The sequence below is a fragment of the Pavona decussata genome, unplaced genomic scaffold, assembly GCF_977016875.1.
Source record: "Pavona decussata unplaced genomic scaffold, jaPavDecu1.1 SCAFFOLD_371, whole genome shotgun sequence".
Lineage (NCBI taxonomy): Eukaryota > Metazoa > Cnidaria > Anthozoa > Scleractinia > Agariciidae > Pavona > Pavona decussata.
In genome coordinates, this window is record NW_028145747.1 from 884,655 (window position 1) to 902,707 (window position 18,053).

General features: G+C 38.0%; 3 protein-coding genes and 1 long non-coding RNA gene across 5 annotated transcripts in view; 3 read left to right on the top strand and 1 right to left on the bottom strand.

The window, feature by feature from the left end:
• Window positions 1-18,053, top strand: part of LOC146452358 (uncharacterized) — a 169,214-nt gene that overhangs the window by 64,962 nt on the left and 86,199 nt on the right. The gene's annotated exons all lie outside the window — the stretch shown is intronic.
• The window catches only part of LOC146452361 (uncharacterized), a 54,310-nt gene that overhangs the window by 34,781 nt on the left and 1,476 nt on the right, over window positions 1-18,053 (bottom strand). For both annotated transcript variants that reach the window (XR_014859775.1, XR_014859776.1), the window contains exon 2: window positions 17,440-17,527. This is a non-coding gene — a long non-coding RNA (uncharacterized LOC146452361). The remainder of the gene's footprint in view (window positions 1-17,439; window positions 17,528-18,053) is intronic.
• The window catches only part of LOC146452362 (uncharacterized), an 80,780-nt gene that overhangs the window by 28,667 nt on the left and 34,060 nt on the right, over window positions 1-18,053 (top strand). The window lies entirely within an intron of this gene.
• LOC146452363 (trypsin-2-like) lies at window positions 4,692-13,237 on the top strand. Its single transcript, XM_085097998.1, has 6 exons — window positions 4,692-4,882; window positions 6,116-6,255; window positions 6,710-6,733; window positions 9,197-9,434; window positions 10,884-11,101; window positions 12,796-13,237. The coding sequence occupies exons 2-6, from the start codon at window positions 6,132-6,134 to the stop codon at window positions 13,107-13,109; spliced, it is 918 nt and encodes a 305-aa protein (XP_084954124.1). The 5' UTR covers window positions 4,692-4,882; window positions 6,116-6,131; the 3' UTR covers window positions 13,110-13,237.

Here is an 18,053-nt window from a genome sequence, read left to right on the forward strand (position 1 = left end):
TAAGTCTAATATGCTCCTCATAGGTTGATATCATAATTTTTCTTGATGATAGATATCTTGTTTTCATTAGATTGCGAGAGAGTTCTGCTCGAAAAACACGAACACCTTCTTGTTGCCTGAATTTTTTCTCGAAGTAAAAATGTTTGCGATATTTATAGCAAAGTTTTAGTTCATTCTTGTTTACAAAACGACTGATTTTTACCTTACTTTATCAAATAAGCCTCACAGATATCAAGTTTACATATGCAATTTTTCACGACAATCACAACCATACAACTCGCTACCCAAAATGCTACTTAAATTTACTCATAAAATGCTATGCCAATGCATTTGTGCAACTTCATGCACGAATAGCATCAGCATCTTATGCCGCTTGCATGGTGAAATTAAATAACATATACCAATCTTATTTATTGTGTACTTGTCCCTTCTTTTTCCAAAATGGTTTCTTTTTTTAGAATTACAGAATGCGATAACTACAGGAAATCTTACCAGTTTTCAGCATTGTACATAGGCTCTCTTTTGAACAGAAATAAAGCCGCTCAGTCGAGTTCTTCTAACCATCCATTTTCCAAGAGGGATAAAAAACCCTTGTGCTTGATAATATGCTAAAGTTTACTAGCTTTGTTGCCACATTCCTCACAGAAAGTTTGCCTCTTGGGCTAACGAGTGTTAATACTTCTTTTTGCTTGACACACCATTTAAATTGCTCTGCTTATGACCGTACCATCTAAGTTTATGTTTACTTTCTCTAAAAAGGGGATTTTACAAAACATTAAATTCTGCTTCTGGTTACGCTTATTTTGTTTGCCTTACGTTTTCGATTGCTCCGAATTTTTAAATAAATCCTTGGGTAGCGCAAGCCTTTCAGATGAGAGATACGTGCAATTTTCTTAAAATTCAAACATGCTTCATTTACGACGCCAAAGTGAAAGAAATCGATGCTTTTTTCCTGCCAAAAGCGGGCGAGTTGATAGGTTTGGGTCACCATGAAATTGAAATAAAGTTGTGCTTGAAAAACCACACGGTACTTAGTATTGTCATAAGCGTAATTCAAAGCATACATGATATATTGATACTCCTTCGTTAATTCATCGTCAAGATAAAAGAGAATGGATGAACTTTCCAGGCTTAAAATGAGGGAAAATATCCATGTATTGTAGTGACCAACAGTAAGCCTACAGAAGAGCGAATTACAGAACGTTCTCCTCAGTCAAAAACCAACACAAGCAAACGTGTCTGCATACGTTAGAACAGTTAATTATTCATTTAACGGAGGATAGACTGTGCAGCTTTCCAACAGAAATGCAAATGAGAGATCTCACTAGCTTGAATTTCAATGTATTTCTTCCGCATGGTCTGCACAAAGATTCTTTGAGGCAGGCAAATTGTCGAGGGCACACTATTCTCTGAATCCTTTATTACAACCTCAATACAATCATTTTCTGTGATGACAAATTTTTTAGTTTCATCAGAGTAAAAGAAAGTTCTGCTCACAAAGCACCTGTACATTAAAATTATCAATAGCAACTGTACATGAACAGACTAACTCTTTCATGAATAAATTGTTATGATGATGTATGGATAGGAATTCAAGTTGACGTTCCACCATAAGTTTCACTCAAAGTCGAGTACATAGTCACATTATCAAGAACGACTCTGCCTTAAAATGTACTATGTCAGCTGGGGCACATGCGCAGTAGGGTCCGGTTGAGACTAATTTGCATAGAAATCGTCGCGGGATTTTTTTTGCTTTTCCGCTATTGCAAAAGCTTTCAAAAATATGGCAACAAACAGCTTCCGTAATTACTAAAGAATGTTTGTAAACAAGATGCCCCTCTAATGGCATTACACGGAATGCTTAATGTAGCCCCAATTATTCCCCATTGTATGTTTCGCAGATATTTAAAAAATATCCTCCCTTGGCCATTGAAATAATTGTCTGAATGGTTTTATTCAGATATATTGCGTGATACTTATCGTTGTGTTACTAGAAATCATACCAGAAATAACTATGCAATAACGTCATGACCCCGCTGAACTGGTCTGGCCTCCTCTAGCTCTAATCCTTCGCGTTGATCATTCGATCTGTTTTTTAAAGCGGATTTTCTTTGCTGTGAACTCTCCCAATTTCCGCCGTTTCAACTGTCGAGTACTACCTAGAAGTTATTATTTCGATTTACTGCTTGAAAAAGGTTGGTTTTTTCTCTGAAAACGGCAGATCCGGAGTCTTAAATTCAGACATGTGGCCGCCATTGAACGAAAACAACTTTTCCAAATGATGATTTGCTTTGACGTCACACAAGTAGAGATGAGTGGGTCCCCTCCCTCGTGATATACGCGCAGATAATGGAGTTTGATTGGGCCGCTTTTGTTCAAGACAATCAAAACAATAGATCCCTTCTGGGAGAGGGAAGAATTTAATCTAGTTTTAATGAATAAATCAAATGATGATTTGACGTCACACAGAAGTGATGAGTGGGTCCCCTCTCTCGTGATATGTGCCTGAAAAATAGATTTTGATTGGGCCGCTTCTGTTTAAGACAATCAGAACAATATATCCTTACTAGGGGAGGACAGAGTTTAATGCATAAATTAATGTGCACATTTATGACACCGATGAAGAAAAAGATACCCGACCGAAACCTAGACACGTCATGCCCTGCGGGCATTCCGTGTAATAAAACATTCAGCTAATTTTCTGAAGATGAACGCGATTCAAACAGATGAAAACAGCCTCCTAAACTCTCCGACGGTATTTGAAAAAGTTGGGCCAACGATTACAAAGTGCTTCTCATCAACGAGCGCATGCGTCTGGGGTGACATAGTCCCTTTAAAGTATTGACTCGCTAATGAATGTACAATGAACACATTGATAACCATTCACGAATGCATTCATAATCGAAAGTTTTCAGTAGTTAATTCTTCAGAAGAAAGGAAAGTTTAGTTTATTAAGAAACGCCACCTAACCATTTGTCGAGAGCTAAATGGGTTTTAGTTCAAATCAAATCCACAGACGTGCATTTATTGTTAAATGTACAATACTTCATTGAGAAAAAACACGAGAAAAAGCTTTACTTTGATCAAGCCTTGCAGAATTTGGTGCTGTAACTGTCTAAAACTTTGCCCTAAATTTGTCCTACTACAACAACCTTCCACAATGAGATATGATTGCTTACCGTAACAAGAATATCCGTGTCTTTTCCGAGCGGAACTTTCTTTTACTCTAATGAAAATTAAATATCTGTTATCACTGGAAAATGATGACCTCGATCTTACAAGAACATGGTAGACTTATGCCTGCTTTAATTTTGTCTATGTTTGGCAGGAAAATGCGCGCTGGAAATGGAGAGATCATTTTAAAAGCACGAGAACATGTTTTATTTTGATCAAGCCTTGCAGAATTTGGTGCTGCTACTGTCTAAAACTTCGCCCTAAATTTGTTCTACTACAACAACCTTCCACAATGAAATATGCTCAATTACGGGAACAAGACTGATAAGCGTGTGTTTTCCGAGCAGAACTTTCTTTTTCTCTAATAAAAATAGAATATCTGTTATCAATGGGAACGATTATCACGATCTTAGAAGAGCATAGTAGACTTATGCTTGCCTTTGAGTATGTTTGGCAGGAAAGTGCGCCCTGGAAATGGAGAGATCAATTTGAAAGCACGAAAACATGTTTTATTTTGATCATTTATTAAAGCCTTGCAGAATTTGGTGCTGCTACTGTTTAAAACTTTGCCCTAAATTTGTCCTACTACAACAACCTTCTACAATAAAATATGCTCAATTACGATAACAAGACTGATAAGCGTGTGTTTTCTGAGCAGAACTTTCTTTTACTCTAATAAAAATAGAATATCTGTTATCAAGGGAAACGATTATCACGAGCTAAGAAGAACATGGTAGACTTATGCCTGCCTTTGAATATGTTTGGTAGGAAAGTGCGCGCTGGAAATGGAGAGATAAAATTTAAAAGCACGAGAACGTGTTATATTTTGATCAAGCCTTGCAGAATATAGTGTTGCAACTAGTGTTTAAAACTTTGCCCTAAATTTGTCTTACACAACAACCTTCAAAAATGAAATATGCTTAATTACGGTAACAAGACTGTTAAGCATGTATTTTCCGAGCAGAACTTTCTTCTTCTCTAATAAAAATAGAATATCTGTTATCAAGGGAAATGATTATCGCGATCTAAGAAGAACATGGACTGAGACTTATGCCTGCCTTTGAATTTGTTTGACAGGGAAATGCGCGCTAGAAATGGAAATTTAAAAGCACAAAAACATGTTTTATTTTGATCAAGCCTTGCAGAATTTGGTGCTGCTACTGTCTAAAACTTCGCCCTAAATTTGTTCTACTACAACAACCTTCCACAATGAAATTGCTCAATTACGGTAACAAGACTGATAAGCGTGTGTTTTCCGAGCAGAACTTTCTTTTTCTCCAATAAAAATAGAATATCTGTTATCAATGGGAACTATTATCACGATCTTAGAAGAGCATGGTTGACTTAGGTGAGCCTGTTTTTGACTATGGTTTGCGGGAGAGTGGGCACTCGTCGGATTCTGGCAGAACTAAACTTCCCCCAACTGATCAGTTAGTTAAGAAACATGATGGTGTATCTAGGAAAACTTTCTCAAAGTAAAAACAATGTCTGAATGTTTAGAGCAGAACTTCTTCTTTTTAATTACAGCAATTAAAATTTTTCTCATCTACGAAGAGGTCCCATGGATACCAAAGAATATAAAATAGAGACGATATTTGGTTTGAATCATCTTCTTGCAGAGACTGCAGAGGAAACGTGTTGGAATTGCAAAAGCCAAGATTGTCCGTTTGCTGTTCTCTTGGAAAACCAGTTGTAACCATTACCAAAGGTAAGACTAACTTTCGATCAAAATGACGATGATTTATCTTTTCTCAAGTTGAAGATTTCATATAGATCATATAAATCCTCTAGGTGTTTCCATAAACATCGTTTTCATTCCAACTGACAAAATCAAGTAAAACTCCTATACTGCACCTATACAACAAACAAATTTAATTTTTAAAAGCTTAACTCAGACACTTAGTTCAAAACAAAATTTTAACCAAGACATATGGTTAGAATCTGAGGAGTTTCCGGCAGAGATTGAGAAAATGGGAGTACTTTTCATTGAAGTCTTACTAACATGTCCCAAGGATCTTCAACGTTGAACGGATGGATTTAATTTGCACAAGAGAAACGTTTCTCACTAAACATTTCTGTAAAGTTAAAGACAAAATATTGTTTTAGTTCATTATTTTCTATGTACTTGCAGTGAAATAACGTGGGTTTTTTGTTTTAATTACTGTTCCATATTATATTTGAAGTTCTCTTTTCCGCCGATTATTCATTCGTCCTCCTCCCCCTCGGGTTTGTGAACGGCTCCCCTATGTCATCTAGATAGACTATAGCAAAATCAATTCACTTCGTTTGTCCTCCCGTGGTTCTTCACCGGTACTCAAGGTACTCAAGGCCTCAGTCAGTAAATATCATACACGACTCATTAATTACAGTTGTGTGTTAAAGAAAGGAAATTGATTCCCGTGTCATTTCTTACTCTTTTCTTCATGACAAAAATGAGAAGTCGTTCCAATATTTTTTTTTACCATTTTAGTGAGGCAATTGAAGTATCTGTAACGTTTCTACGACTGAGGGAACGCTAGAAACAATTCAACTTTATTTTACAAGCTAAAGGAAATATCAGAGGCTTCTGTGTAAGTCAATTCATGAATGAAACGGATTTGTGATTTAAGGAAAGCAGGAAAATTTGAGGCGACAATACTAAAATGACATGAATGACACTTTGTATGAGCAGCGCATACTGAATCAACATTGGTTGCTTGCCATCCAGCCCCCAAAAAAGACCAAAAGTTCATAAATGGCTTCAGGAATAAAACCTGGGTGGTTGGTACAAGGGATTCATTACCCTTGAGACACTACAAATTTACAATAGCACATTTTTCTTTCCTCATTTACTTTTAAACCATTAAAATGTAGCCCAAGATGGGATTAATTTTGAAATCGACCTCTCAAAAAAGTTAATTTTAACAATTATGGTAACCCCCGTGTTTCTCGTCCATACCAGGTTCACGGAATAAAAGATGGCTCTCAAGTTGGCGATGGTTCTTGCACTGTGTGCATTTGCAATAGGCGGAAAATTGTCACAAGAACCACGTGCAGTAAAAATCGAGAAATTGCCACAACCACCACCATTCCCCACAGAAAGTAAGTTAAGTTCCTTTTATTTTTTCCCATGGCCAGTTTGCCGTATGGTCTGAGCATAACATCATACCACCTGATTTCATTGCTTGTGATGATTATATGGTCTTATATCGATTTTCCCATTAATTTTGAAGCAATCAGATCGCTTGTTCTATGAAATCCTCTATTAATAATGATATAAATAGAGATAATTCTGGCAACCGTCTATAATGAACGGTTTTTGTCAAATTTGACATCAGGAATTAATCAACTAAACAAAGTTTATTCAGAAATTTTTCGTCGAAGTGCAAGTTTGATCGCACCAAATGGTGACCTTTGAGATAAAATAATAAGAGAGGATAAATTTCAGAAACAGTGATACAGTGCTTCTGGTTTTTAGTCAAAACTAAACGCTATGACATGTCCAATGAAGTACTTGATATTGATTAATATGACACTTTTCTACATTTTTTTGTAGGTTTGGAATTGTCCCAACCAGAAGGTGAGTTAAGCCTCTTGTACTGTTTTCTGTATCAGTTTTTTGTATGTTTTGTAACCCGGGCTGCTTCAGACGAGCACATATTTTTTTCCCATTGATTTTAAAGCACTCAGATCGCTTATTTTATTAAATATTAGATAAATAAAGAAAAAAAGACACGTAATTCTGGTACTTCTTACTTAATTATTGATTTTCGTCAAATTTTATATGAGAAACGAATCAAGCAAATCACTTTTACACAGCTTACTTAACTTTAATTGAAAAAAAGGCTAGAATTATATTTGGCTGCTTAGGTGGTAATTGGTGATGACCGATTAAGTTCTTGTTGAAGAAAGTAATAACAGTCGGTTTTCCCGAAGATTATGGCACAAGAGGCTTAAACTGAGCGATCTGAACAATTGCAATGAACCCATGGTTGAACAAGTCATAATCACGTCCGGTCTCCTTACTGAACGAATCGGGAGATCACAAAAATCCTGTTACAGACCAAACAAAGGCTTCTTTCCCAACACATGTTTTCACTTTTAGTGAATCGCAGGTCATTTCCAAAATTCACTTCATCTTATAGTTCCGTTACATTTCTGAGCCACATTCAGCGTCGAAGAATTAGCGTTGTGAGCGGGAGACTATAAGGTCAAAACCACGTTTGTTTCTTCAATGGCCTTGACGATATCTTTCATGACATCACTGGAAAAAAACGCAGCGGTAAAAATTCCCCCGACTGCAAGGGGAATGGTTCTGATTAAAATGTGGAAAATAATTTTGAGGAAGACTATTGTAAAGCGTTATATTCTGTCTACTGCAGCATCCATAAAACGAAATAAAAACTGTCAACTGCTTGGCGTTAAATCATGACACAATTTGGGCTGTTTCGTTTGCAAGATACGTGGCTCTTTATTGGTCACTTGCTATATGCTATAAACTGGTTGTTGACCGATTTGCAGCACGTGGCGATCACGTGGCTCACCATCCTCTTATTTTCCTGTTCTCATTTCTATCCGGTTATTAACTGCTAACTGGAAACAGCTAAATATTCCCAAATATAATTAAATTCGTATCTACGAAAGCTTTTCAATGCAAATGTAGATTACTGGGTGTGCATTTTCATTTTATATGGTCACGTGTAGTGGTGTTTAAATATCTTTTAAGGATACATCCTACGATCGAGGGACAAAAATTACCAAATAATTTTAATCGGCCAAAATAAAGTTTATTGTTAAATCTAGAACTTCGAGGAGGCAATGCTTCAAAAATTACCTTAATACCGTTCTTTTCAGGAAAATGAAAAATAAAATGTAAAAGAAGAAATCGCAATGGTGTCATAATCTCCAAAATAACCTACCAACCCGAGGGACATTTTCGCAGCAATCCGGGTTAATCCGCTTAAAAAATTGAGGGGAAATCAGCGCAATCAAACGTAAATTTGTTAGCGAGACTGGGTTTAAAAATTTTCCTATGTTGAATTTGATTTGTTTATTGGATGTTTCAAGTGTATTTTGCCCGTGAACACTTAAGCGACTTTGAGAAGGTGACTGAATTTACCGCGAGTTCTGTTCTATTGTAGTTGATTACATGAAGTGCTGTTGAATAATTGGTTCACGAGATTGTGAGGTGATATAACCTTACCAAACTTTACGTGCGAAAATCTTGCTCTTCATTTTGGGTTAAATATACCAACTTTGAGCGAATCAAAATATCGAAAAAGCCTGACACCGTTGTGTTGATTAATAGGTAACTTAAGAAGCCACGACGGAATCCAAAGAAATGTCCCAAAATGTAAAACGCACGTGCAGAGCAATTGTTTTTCCACATTAATTCGCAGTAGGGAGGTTAAGCCCGGTTTTCACCAGGATATAAGGTCACATAGCATAAGTTCAAGCTGAAGTACAAACGCCAATCAAGCAAGTGAGAACACAGTCGTTCTATTAATCTTGAAGAAGCGCATACTGTATAAGCGTCATGGTTTCTCTATGATTCTGTAAATTACAATTCTGTAAAAAAGAAAACACCTGCGACAAACGAACACAGTATGGCGAACGAACAAACTTTTGAATCGCTCAACGACGAAAGCTTAAACACAAGCGATCACCCTTCAAATAGAAAGAGAAAGGGCAAAGGAGTAAGTGAAACTGTAAGACCTTGAAAAGCGAGAAGACGGTTCGACACTGAGGTCGATCGGTCTTGCGCCATTTCACTTTTAGTCAAACCAATATGCCGCGGGTTTGTTTTCTAAAGATCCTGGGAAGATTTTGGTCCCAGACCCTTACGTCCAAGTGTTGCATCAAACACGTTACATTCGTTTGGCCACCTCGTTCAATATTTTGCAACATCGTCCAAAAAAGTTGGATTCAACAATGTTGGATGATCTTGCAATCGTTTGGCCAAAATGATCCCGGCCAAAATTCATATCGCAGCCAACGACCCTACTTTTCCCTCTTTATGTTTCTTATTTTCTGTGGTCAATAGGCGATGGCCGTGGCGATGGCAATGGTCAAAAACTTTTTTGTGGCAATAGCCCTTCGAAAAGAATTGTCGGTGGAACCGAGGCACCCCAAGGAGCATGGCCGTGGCAAGCGATGATCTTGAAGAGATTTGGGAATGACTATCGCCAGTGGTGTGGAGGGACTTTGATAGACCCCAATTGGGTGGTCACTGCAGCCCACTGCATCGAGAATATCGTGAATAACAATGAAAGGAAAATAAGGTAACACACAAAAAAAAATCATGTACAGTACAATACAATACAATACAATACAATGGACTTTATTTTAAAGGGGTAGAACATGACAGTAAGGAAACTGATAACCCAGTGGCCCTCTATAGAGTGTGTGCACGGCGGCCATGTTGGAGGACTAAAACAATAGAAGATATTTGCATAAAAATAAAATATATTTCCCAAAGGAAGATCATTGTATTGTTTTGGTCCTCCAACATGGCCGTCGTGCACACACTCTATAAAATAAAAGCTTAAGGCATAAAGCAACTAAACGATTACTTACAATTAGAAATGTTATAGAACACTAGAATAAAATTTAAATGACTATTAGTACTATACTACCTCCATAGTACTATACAATGCCTAGACACATTGCACAGTATTGCACAACGCCTTAGCAGGCTTGGAGACACTGTGTGATCGCAAAAACCAGGCGAAACCTTTTTTGTTAGAAAAGATCCCGTACCTGTTTTTTTTTTTTTTTTTGATACTGTCACCTCATGTTGAAAGGTTCCCCAATTCTACTGTGCCATTATCGTCCAAAGTAATGTCCACGCTAATATATAAGTTCAGAGAGTGTGGATAGGACATAAAAAAATAGGTATAGAAAATTGTCCCATATACGAACCTCACTTCAGAATAATTTCCTCGAACATCGCACGCAATGTATATGATTCCAAGTGGTCATGTGTGTAGCATGCAACGGTCTAGGAAGAAGAGGTATTTTATCAGAAGTATCGTTGTTTCTCAGGCAGATGTCATGTCGTAGCCTGCGAATGCAAACGCGTCCCATCGCTCCTGCTTGCTATGGTCGCCCAAAGCGGCGGAGAGCGATTTGAGGCTGTGGTTTTAACATTGTAATTGCTTGTTATTTGGGTTAAGGCTTTACCTTTCGAGGTAAGGATGCAAGCCTTCTTGTTACCGTCGGCAGTAGATAATGTTTAGATATGACTGCTGGCAAAATTGAAAATGACTTGGAACGTGGTCTTGTTAAAGGGGCAGTGTCACCTTTTTTGTGGGTCACTCTGAACAGCCCAAAAACGTATTTCAATGACGGAATCGTCAAAATAATGGTTCAGTTTTGTCAATAATAACCCTACTAGAGCACAGTAATTATGCTTGGCTGCTCATGGCTACGATGGAAATGGCAACTTCAAAAAATTGGCCAATTTTTTCAAGTTCATCTTGTGTATTGTAGAGAAGTCACTAAATACCTGATCATGGTTTGTTCTCAGATCCTCGTTGAAATCCGTTAATATTTTCTTCCCGGAATTGTAACAGCAATTTCAATTTAAAACGTTTCTTCTCAAATATTTGAGACGTTTTCAGCAAAATACAGCAAAATAGCCGTGAAAGTGTCCCTATAAACACTGTCTTATACTAACTGACCCAGTATGTTCAGAAGAATCTTAAACATGACACACTTTCCTTTTTCAGACTTGGCGCCCATTATTTCAACCAAGAACTTCCTGGTGAGCAGTCATTTTACCCGGCAAAATATATTCCACATCCAAGCTACGACCCGAACTCCTATACGCACGACATCGCCATGTTAAAATTGCCAACACCTGCTACAATCAATGACCAAGTTCAGCTGGCTTGTTTGCCTGGATCGTACGGAGAAGTGGAGACTGGCAAGATGTGTTGGGTGACAGGTATGAGTGATAAAAATGTGTATGAGTGATAAAGGCAAAAAAGCGCCCCTGCAAATAGATGCCCAAATACACAAGAGTCCATACAAACGCAAAGAAATACAAGCACAAGCACAAGCACAAGCACAAGAGTCCATACAAACACTTAGAAATACCGGCACAAACACAAGAGTTTATACAAATACAAAGAAATACAAGCACACACACAAGAGTCCATACAAACACAAAGAAATGCAAGCACAAGCACAAGAGTTCATCCAAACACGAAGGGCAGATTATTTCAACAAAATTTAAGTTATTTCTTATTTACGGCTCATTTGCGGTTTAGGAGGTGCATCGATAGACAACGGTTAAACGATGTTTAAAATATATTTTTAAAACGCGATTGAAAATCAAGGGAAAGACTCAGAGTAAAACATTGACGAAGAACGCAGAGGGTCGGAAAGAAATTCTGAACAATTTCAACTCCCAAATCAAACGGGAAATGGAGGATGCTGGAGGCGGCTGAAACTCCAACGTAAAAAAGAACGCGATTTGCTAACGATCGTTCATTACCCCCCCCCCCCCCTCCTAAAATAATAATAATAATAATAATAATAATAATAATAATAATAATAATAATAATAATAATAATAATAATAATAATAATAATAATAATAATAATAATCTGGTGGACAACAAGCACCTGCCTCCCGAAATCAAGGGTGTAAATTAGTTACGGACGTTTATATTTTATTTTGTTTTTATTTACCATGCTGTTCTCAAAAATGCGTTAGTCGCGAGTCAATCTAGGTCATCGTGTTGTCACCATTTGCAAACACAAGAGTCCATACAAACACTTAAAAAATACAAGCACAAACACAGGAGTCCATACAAACACTTAGGAATACAAGGACAAACACAAGAGTTCATACAAATACTTACAAATACAAGCACAAACACAAGAGTCCATACAAACACTTAGAAATACAAGCACAGACACAAGAGTCCATACAAACACTTAGAAATACAAGCACAGACACAAGAGTCCATACAAACACTTAAAAAATACAAGCACAAACACAAGAGTCCATACAAACACTGAGAAATACAAGCACAAACACAAGAGTCCATACAAACACTTAGAAATACAAGCACAAACACAAGAGTCCATACAAACACTTAGAAATACAAGCACAAACACAAGAGTCCATACAAACACTTAGAAATACAAGCACAAACACAAGAGTCCATACAAACACTTAGAAATACAAGCACAAACACAATAGTCCACACAAATACTTAGAAATACAAGCACAAACACAAGAGTCCATACAAACACTTAGAAATACAAGCACAAACACAAGAGTCCACACAAATACTTAGAAATACAAGCACAAACACAAGAGTCCATACAAACGGTAAGAAATACAAGGACAAACACAAGTCCATACAAACAGTAAGAAATACAAGAACAAACACAAATATCGATACAAGCACAGACACAAGAATGCATTCAAACAATGCAAACCGCGAGCACAAGCACAAGAATTTGTTTAAACGTACACAAGGTTCTATGATTCATTTCCAATGCCATTGAAATTGGAATTTCTTAAATAAATAAATTAATGAAATGAAATTAAATAATTCCTTTTCGAATGCTACATTTTGGTATCTTTATTGTTTTGTTTTTTTTTTTTTTTGTTTATTTTTTTAAGGATGGGGACATACCAGTCCTAAATCGAATGAACTTAGGCAAGTTGATGTTCCAATCGTTTCGCGAGCTACTTGTGAACAGGCCTATCCGAATCATATCGACCAATCCATGATCTGCGCTGGTTATGCCCAAGGCGGTGAAGACTCCTGCTCAGGGGATTCGGGAGGGCCGTTGGTGTGCAAATACTTCGACTGGTACTTCCTTGAGGGTGTGGTATCGTGGGGCGAAGGGTGTGCGAGGCCAGGGAAATACGGTGTTTACGCCAACGTCCGCAACTTGTATGATTGGATCGATAATGTAATGAAAACCGAGTAATTAAAATCTGTTAATTATGAACTGGAAAAATTAGAAAACACAGGTCTCACAACCTGTTTAGATATATGTGATTAAGGAACTCTGTAAGCTTGTTAAGGCGTAAGATAATAAATGCATTGGAAACGTAACTGCTGATTGTTACTCTTGAGGTGTCTGTACTTGCTTTCATTATTTTTCATAAATTGTACAGTCAAAAATGCAAACACCATGTCGCATGTATTTTCTAAAACGTCACAAGTAACAAAGTCATCGTTGGTCCACCAGTAGTTAGAAGGTTTACACCTCATTCGGGTCTTGTTACGATGGTTTGTGAAGTCGCAAAATACATCACCTTTAAGGTTACGAGCGACCTTCGGAAAAAAATTCGTAGGCGCGTGGTTTTTAAATAAACAGTAACAGGTTAGACGTCAAAAGGAAGGATAATGTTTCTATAATTTGGTAAAATGTTAATGTTGGGATTTTTTCGGCTTCAGAAGCGTCGGTACATGTTGCTGTCAGAACCCAAAACTGCCGAGTATCATCCAAATGTGTTTAAAGCCGTTATCGAACGTAGGCGCTGAAGCCTAACAATTGCACCTTAAGAATCGCAGACGCTCAATCAACAAAACGGTGTGAGACTTTTCCGATATTCTTCTTGGCTACTTGGCTATGCAAGTGTAAAGTCGGAATATCTAAAAAGTTGCGAGATACAGTAAATAAATGTGTGCCACAGGAGAAGTATTTTAAACTTCGAACAGTCACCCGACACCATTTGCCTGCCATCATTGCTGTCCCTTTTGGTCTTTTTCCTTCATAACTGTCCTAGCTAAAATAACTTGGGTATAGGATTGTAGAGATTTTTAACTGTCTGCATACTTACTAGTTTTATTAGGGAGCTTAACCAACGACGACAGCGACGGCGACATTAACGACAACGCCGCAAAACAATAGGTTTAATGAGCAAAAACAATCGCTTTGCACGTGCGTTTTACATTTTGGTACATTTTTTTGCGGTACTAGGCCAAACAACAACGTGAAATGACCTAATTCTTGGTTTCGTGGAGAACGTGAGAACACGACGGTATCTTTTTCATTCTCTGTCTCAACTTTAAGGCCGTTCCTCCCCACCTTTTCTCGGCCACATTGTAAACGTTGAAAGAATTGGAATAATCGAGTAGTTCAAGTAACGCGAACATGTATTTTGAAGCCACGTTTTCATTGCCGTTGCCGTCGTGGTTTCTTAAAGTCCCTAATATTAGTTTATACACAGCCTTTGAGGACACTTGTGCTACGGTAATCGATATCCCTGCACAAAGCAATGAAATGAGTGCGACCCTGAAATGGTGGCTGATGTTTTTAAGTTATTTTCTTCCGTCTTAAGCCAGCGACACACCTGGCGAATTAATACGCCGATCGCGGCGTATAAATTAGCCCCAAATTTATTTATGGATTTTAAAAGCACTTGCTAAGTTCTGCTTTCCCCGAATAGTTTTAAACCACGCAAAAATATCCCTGTATTAGTAGCCATCACCCATAGGAAACCCTAGTATCACGAGATGCGCAGAACGTATGCACAGTAACATTTACATTTACATTTACCATTACAAGCATTCCCTCTCTACAAGGCTTATATGCTCGGTTCGGTCAGGTTCGTGAAGGTTCTTAGTGTTTCAGCTCACGGACCCCACTCTTAAAAATATTAAGACTTGGGGCTGCGGCTAATGTGGCGGGCAAATTGTTCCACTGCTTTATAGTTCTGGGTAAAAAGCTAGGTAAAAAGCTAAAGGATTTGGCGTGACTATTTCTAAAGTGTCTCGTAAGTGGTATAAGTTCTTTAGAAAGATCAACTTCAACTAGGTTATTTACAATTTTGTATAACATAATTAATCTTTGTTCCGCTCTTCGCTGCTTGAGACTGCGCCAGCCAAGCTCATCAAGTATGGTAGTGACAATAGTAGGCACTGTCCTTAAACGCACACAGTGCGTGATGAGGTCACGTTTCATCATAATTCCTGATAAACGTGAATTCGAACAGACCAATTTCGATATATTAAAATTCTAGCTTGACTGCGAGGCTTAGGGGAGTAAAACAACAGAAATTAATTATTCGTCTCTGAACCTGAACATAAAAATTTATTTGTTGTTTTATTCCTCTAAGCCTCGCAGCCGAGTACGAATTTTTATAAATCGAAATTGGTCTTTTTGTTGATCCAAACATATGAACGTGACCAACAAAGGGTCATGGTTACAAGTCGGTTGAGTTATTATCCGAAAAGCAGAAGTTGGCAATGGTTGCTGGCAATGTCAACACGCATTGTTCATTCACCTTCATTCCATATTGGAATAAATAAACTCGATTAGACCGGGGAATTTAGTCTTCTTCGGATCTTGCATATTTTTGATTTTTCGGCTTAAAGGGGCACTATCACGGAGATTTTGCAGTCTTTTGGTCAAAACTTCTCAAATAGTTGACAAAGAACCTTTTATGTAACATGAAATTGCTATTAGAACACCAGGAAGAAAATATTTGGGGATTTCTCCGAGAAAGAAGAAACGATAATCAAGTTTTAGCGACTTCTCTACAATACACAGGAAGAACTTCAAGTTGCAATCCATTTCCATCCAAGCCATCCGCAGCAAAACATAATAATTACATGTAAGAGTAGTTTCTGTGCACTAGTAGGGTTATTGCTAACAAAATTGAACAATTATTTTGACGATTACACCGATTCAAATATGGTTTTTGACCGCAAATAGACAACAACAGAATAAAAAAACAAAACAACAACAACAACAGAATAAACAAAATGGACGGACATAAGCGATAAGCCACCCAATTTGCAGCGGGATGTTCGCAAAAACAACTTCCCTCCTTCTCGCTCTTTTGGAGTCCATTCAAACGCAAGAAAATAGTGGATCAAATGAGATGGCCAAAGAAGTTCCTCTATGCTTCGAATTTTGAGGCCGTTGTGACCGTTTAATGATGTTCGCAAAATCAACTTCCCTCGCCCCCTTTCCCGCTGACCGCCGGTTAGCTCAGTTGGTAGAGTGGCGGACTACCGTGCGGGAGGTCGGGGGTTTAAACCCCCACCGGACCAACACTCAGGGTCTTTAAATAACCGAGGAGAAAGTGCTGCCTTTGAACTGACATCTGCAAGTGGTTAGACTTTCTAGTCTTCTCGGATAAAGACGATAAACCGTAGGCCCCGTCTCACAACCCTTGTTTGTAAATAACTCTGTGGGACATTAAAGAACCCACTCACTGTTCGCAAAGCTAGGGGACGTTGTTCCCGGTGTTGTGGCCTGGTCTTTGAGTGTATATTCTCATGGTTGGGTGGGAAAATGCTCGGAGATATTAGCTGCATTAAGCTACTCTAAAAATCCGAGGGTTAGGAGGGTAAGTAAAGATATGATGATGATGATGATGATGATTGAGGTCCGGAGATCTTCGCCTCCGGAGATTTTCAAGGATTTGTTTACCTTATTCGTGCAACAGTGTCTGTGACCCATGTTTGAGTGAATAAGATGCTTTGGTTGACAATTGTCAACTGAACTATGCCGTGCTAATCACCTCACATCATACCTGTATAATATTCGCCCGTATCTAGTTTTACCGATACTGTGACGTCATATTTATAGATTCCCCAATTCCTTTGTGTCATTATCGCCCAAGGTGATATCCAGGCTAATATAAGTTCAGACAGTGCAAGCTGCAAGCACTGCATAAATAGTGGGTAGACAAACAGATCAGAAATTTTGATTTTGCTTCAGACGACAGCGAAACATATTGTCACATATATGAATTACACTTCATGACTATTTTCTCCAATATCACAATGTTTATGTAACTTCTAACCCCATTATCGGTCATGTCGTAGCCTGTCAATACAGCCTCCCTCATCACTCCTGCTCGCTAGGCGCGCCCCAAGCGGAGGAGAATGATTTGAGGCGGTGGTATTGATATTGGCTTTAGTTATAATTAGTGCAACATTCTGAACAGCATGTTACGAAACGTGAATTGCAAACTTGGAAGGAAATCCAAGTTGCGGCTGAAAGTACTTCCATGTTCTTTGGGTTTAAGCTTTGCCTTTTGGGAGGAAACTAGAGCTCTATCCAATTTTTTGTTTTCAATGCTCTCTGAAACAATTTGACGAGCTACCTTTGCTAGCAACCTTTTAAAAAGCTGCAACTTGTATTTCAGATCATCCACAGCAAATAAATAACTGTATATTGAAAAGTTTGATCTTTCCAATCCTTTCCAAAGCCATCAGTACAATAATAATTTATGTTGGACACTGACCTTTCCAGATATTGATATCTATAAAGCAACCTCCTTGCATAAAATACTAACCTCATTCATGATCTTACTGGTCTCTGGCTTATCCATCATTAGGCGTCTTAGCTTTAAGGGTCTTTCGCGTAAAAACCATCCAATATGCCTGAAAGGGACAGGACGAGGTTAACGCTTTCTTGCAAAAAGATTGGCTTGAGTGGCGCCAGTGCCTTCACTGTTTGAAATGTGTATGTTGCAAACATTTCACAGAACCGAAAGAAAGGTCTTTTCCCCAAGAAAACAGAGTATACAATACGATACGATAGGATAGGATAGGATAGGATAGGATGGGATGGGATGGGATGGGATGGGATGGGATGGGATGGGATGGGATGGGATGGGATGGGATGGGATAGGATGGGATGGGATAGGATAGGATAGGATAGGATAGGATAGGATAGGATAGGATAGGATAGAATAGGATAGGATAGGATAGGATACAGTACAGTACAGTACAGTGCAATTTAATACAATAGATGTTTATTGAATCATACACTTGGCTATAGTTAAAGTGACTAAAGCAATGACACACCAGCTGTTTTTTTTAGTATTCAGCATACATAAAGATAAAAATTTAAACAAGCTTAAGTATAGATCGTATCGCTTGTGGTATCTGAATATTAAGATTATTG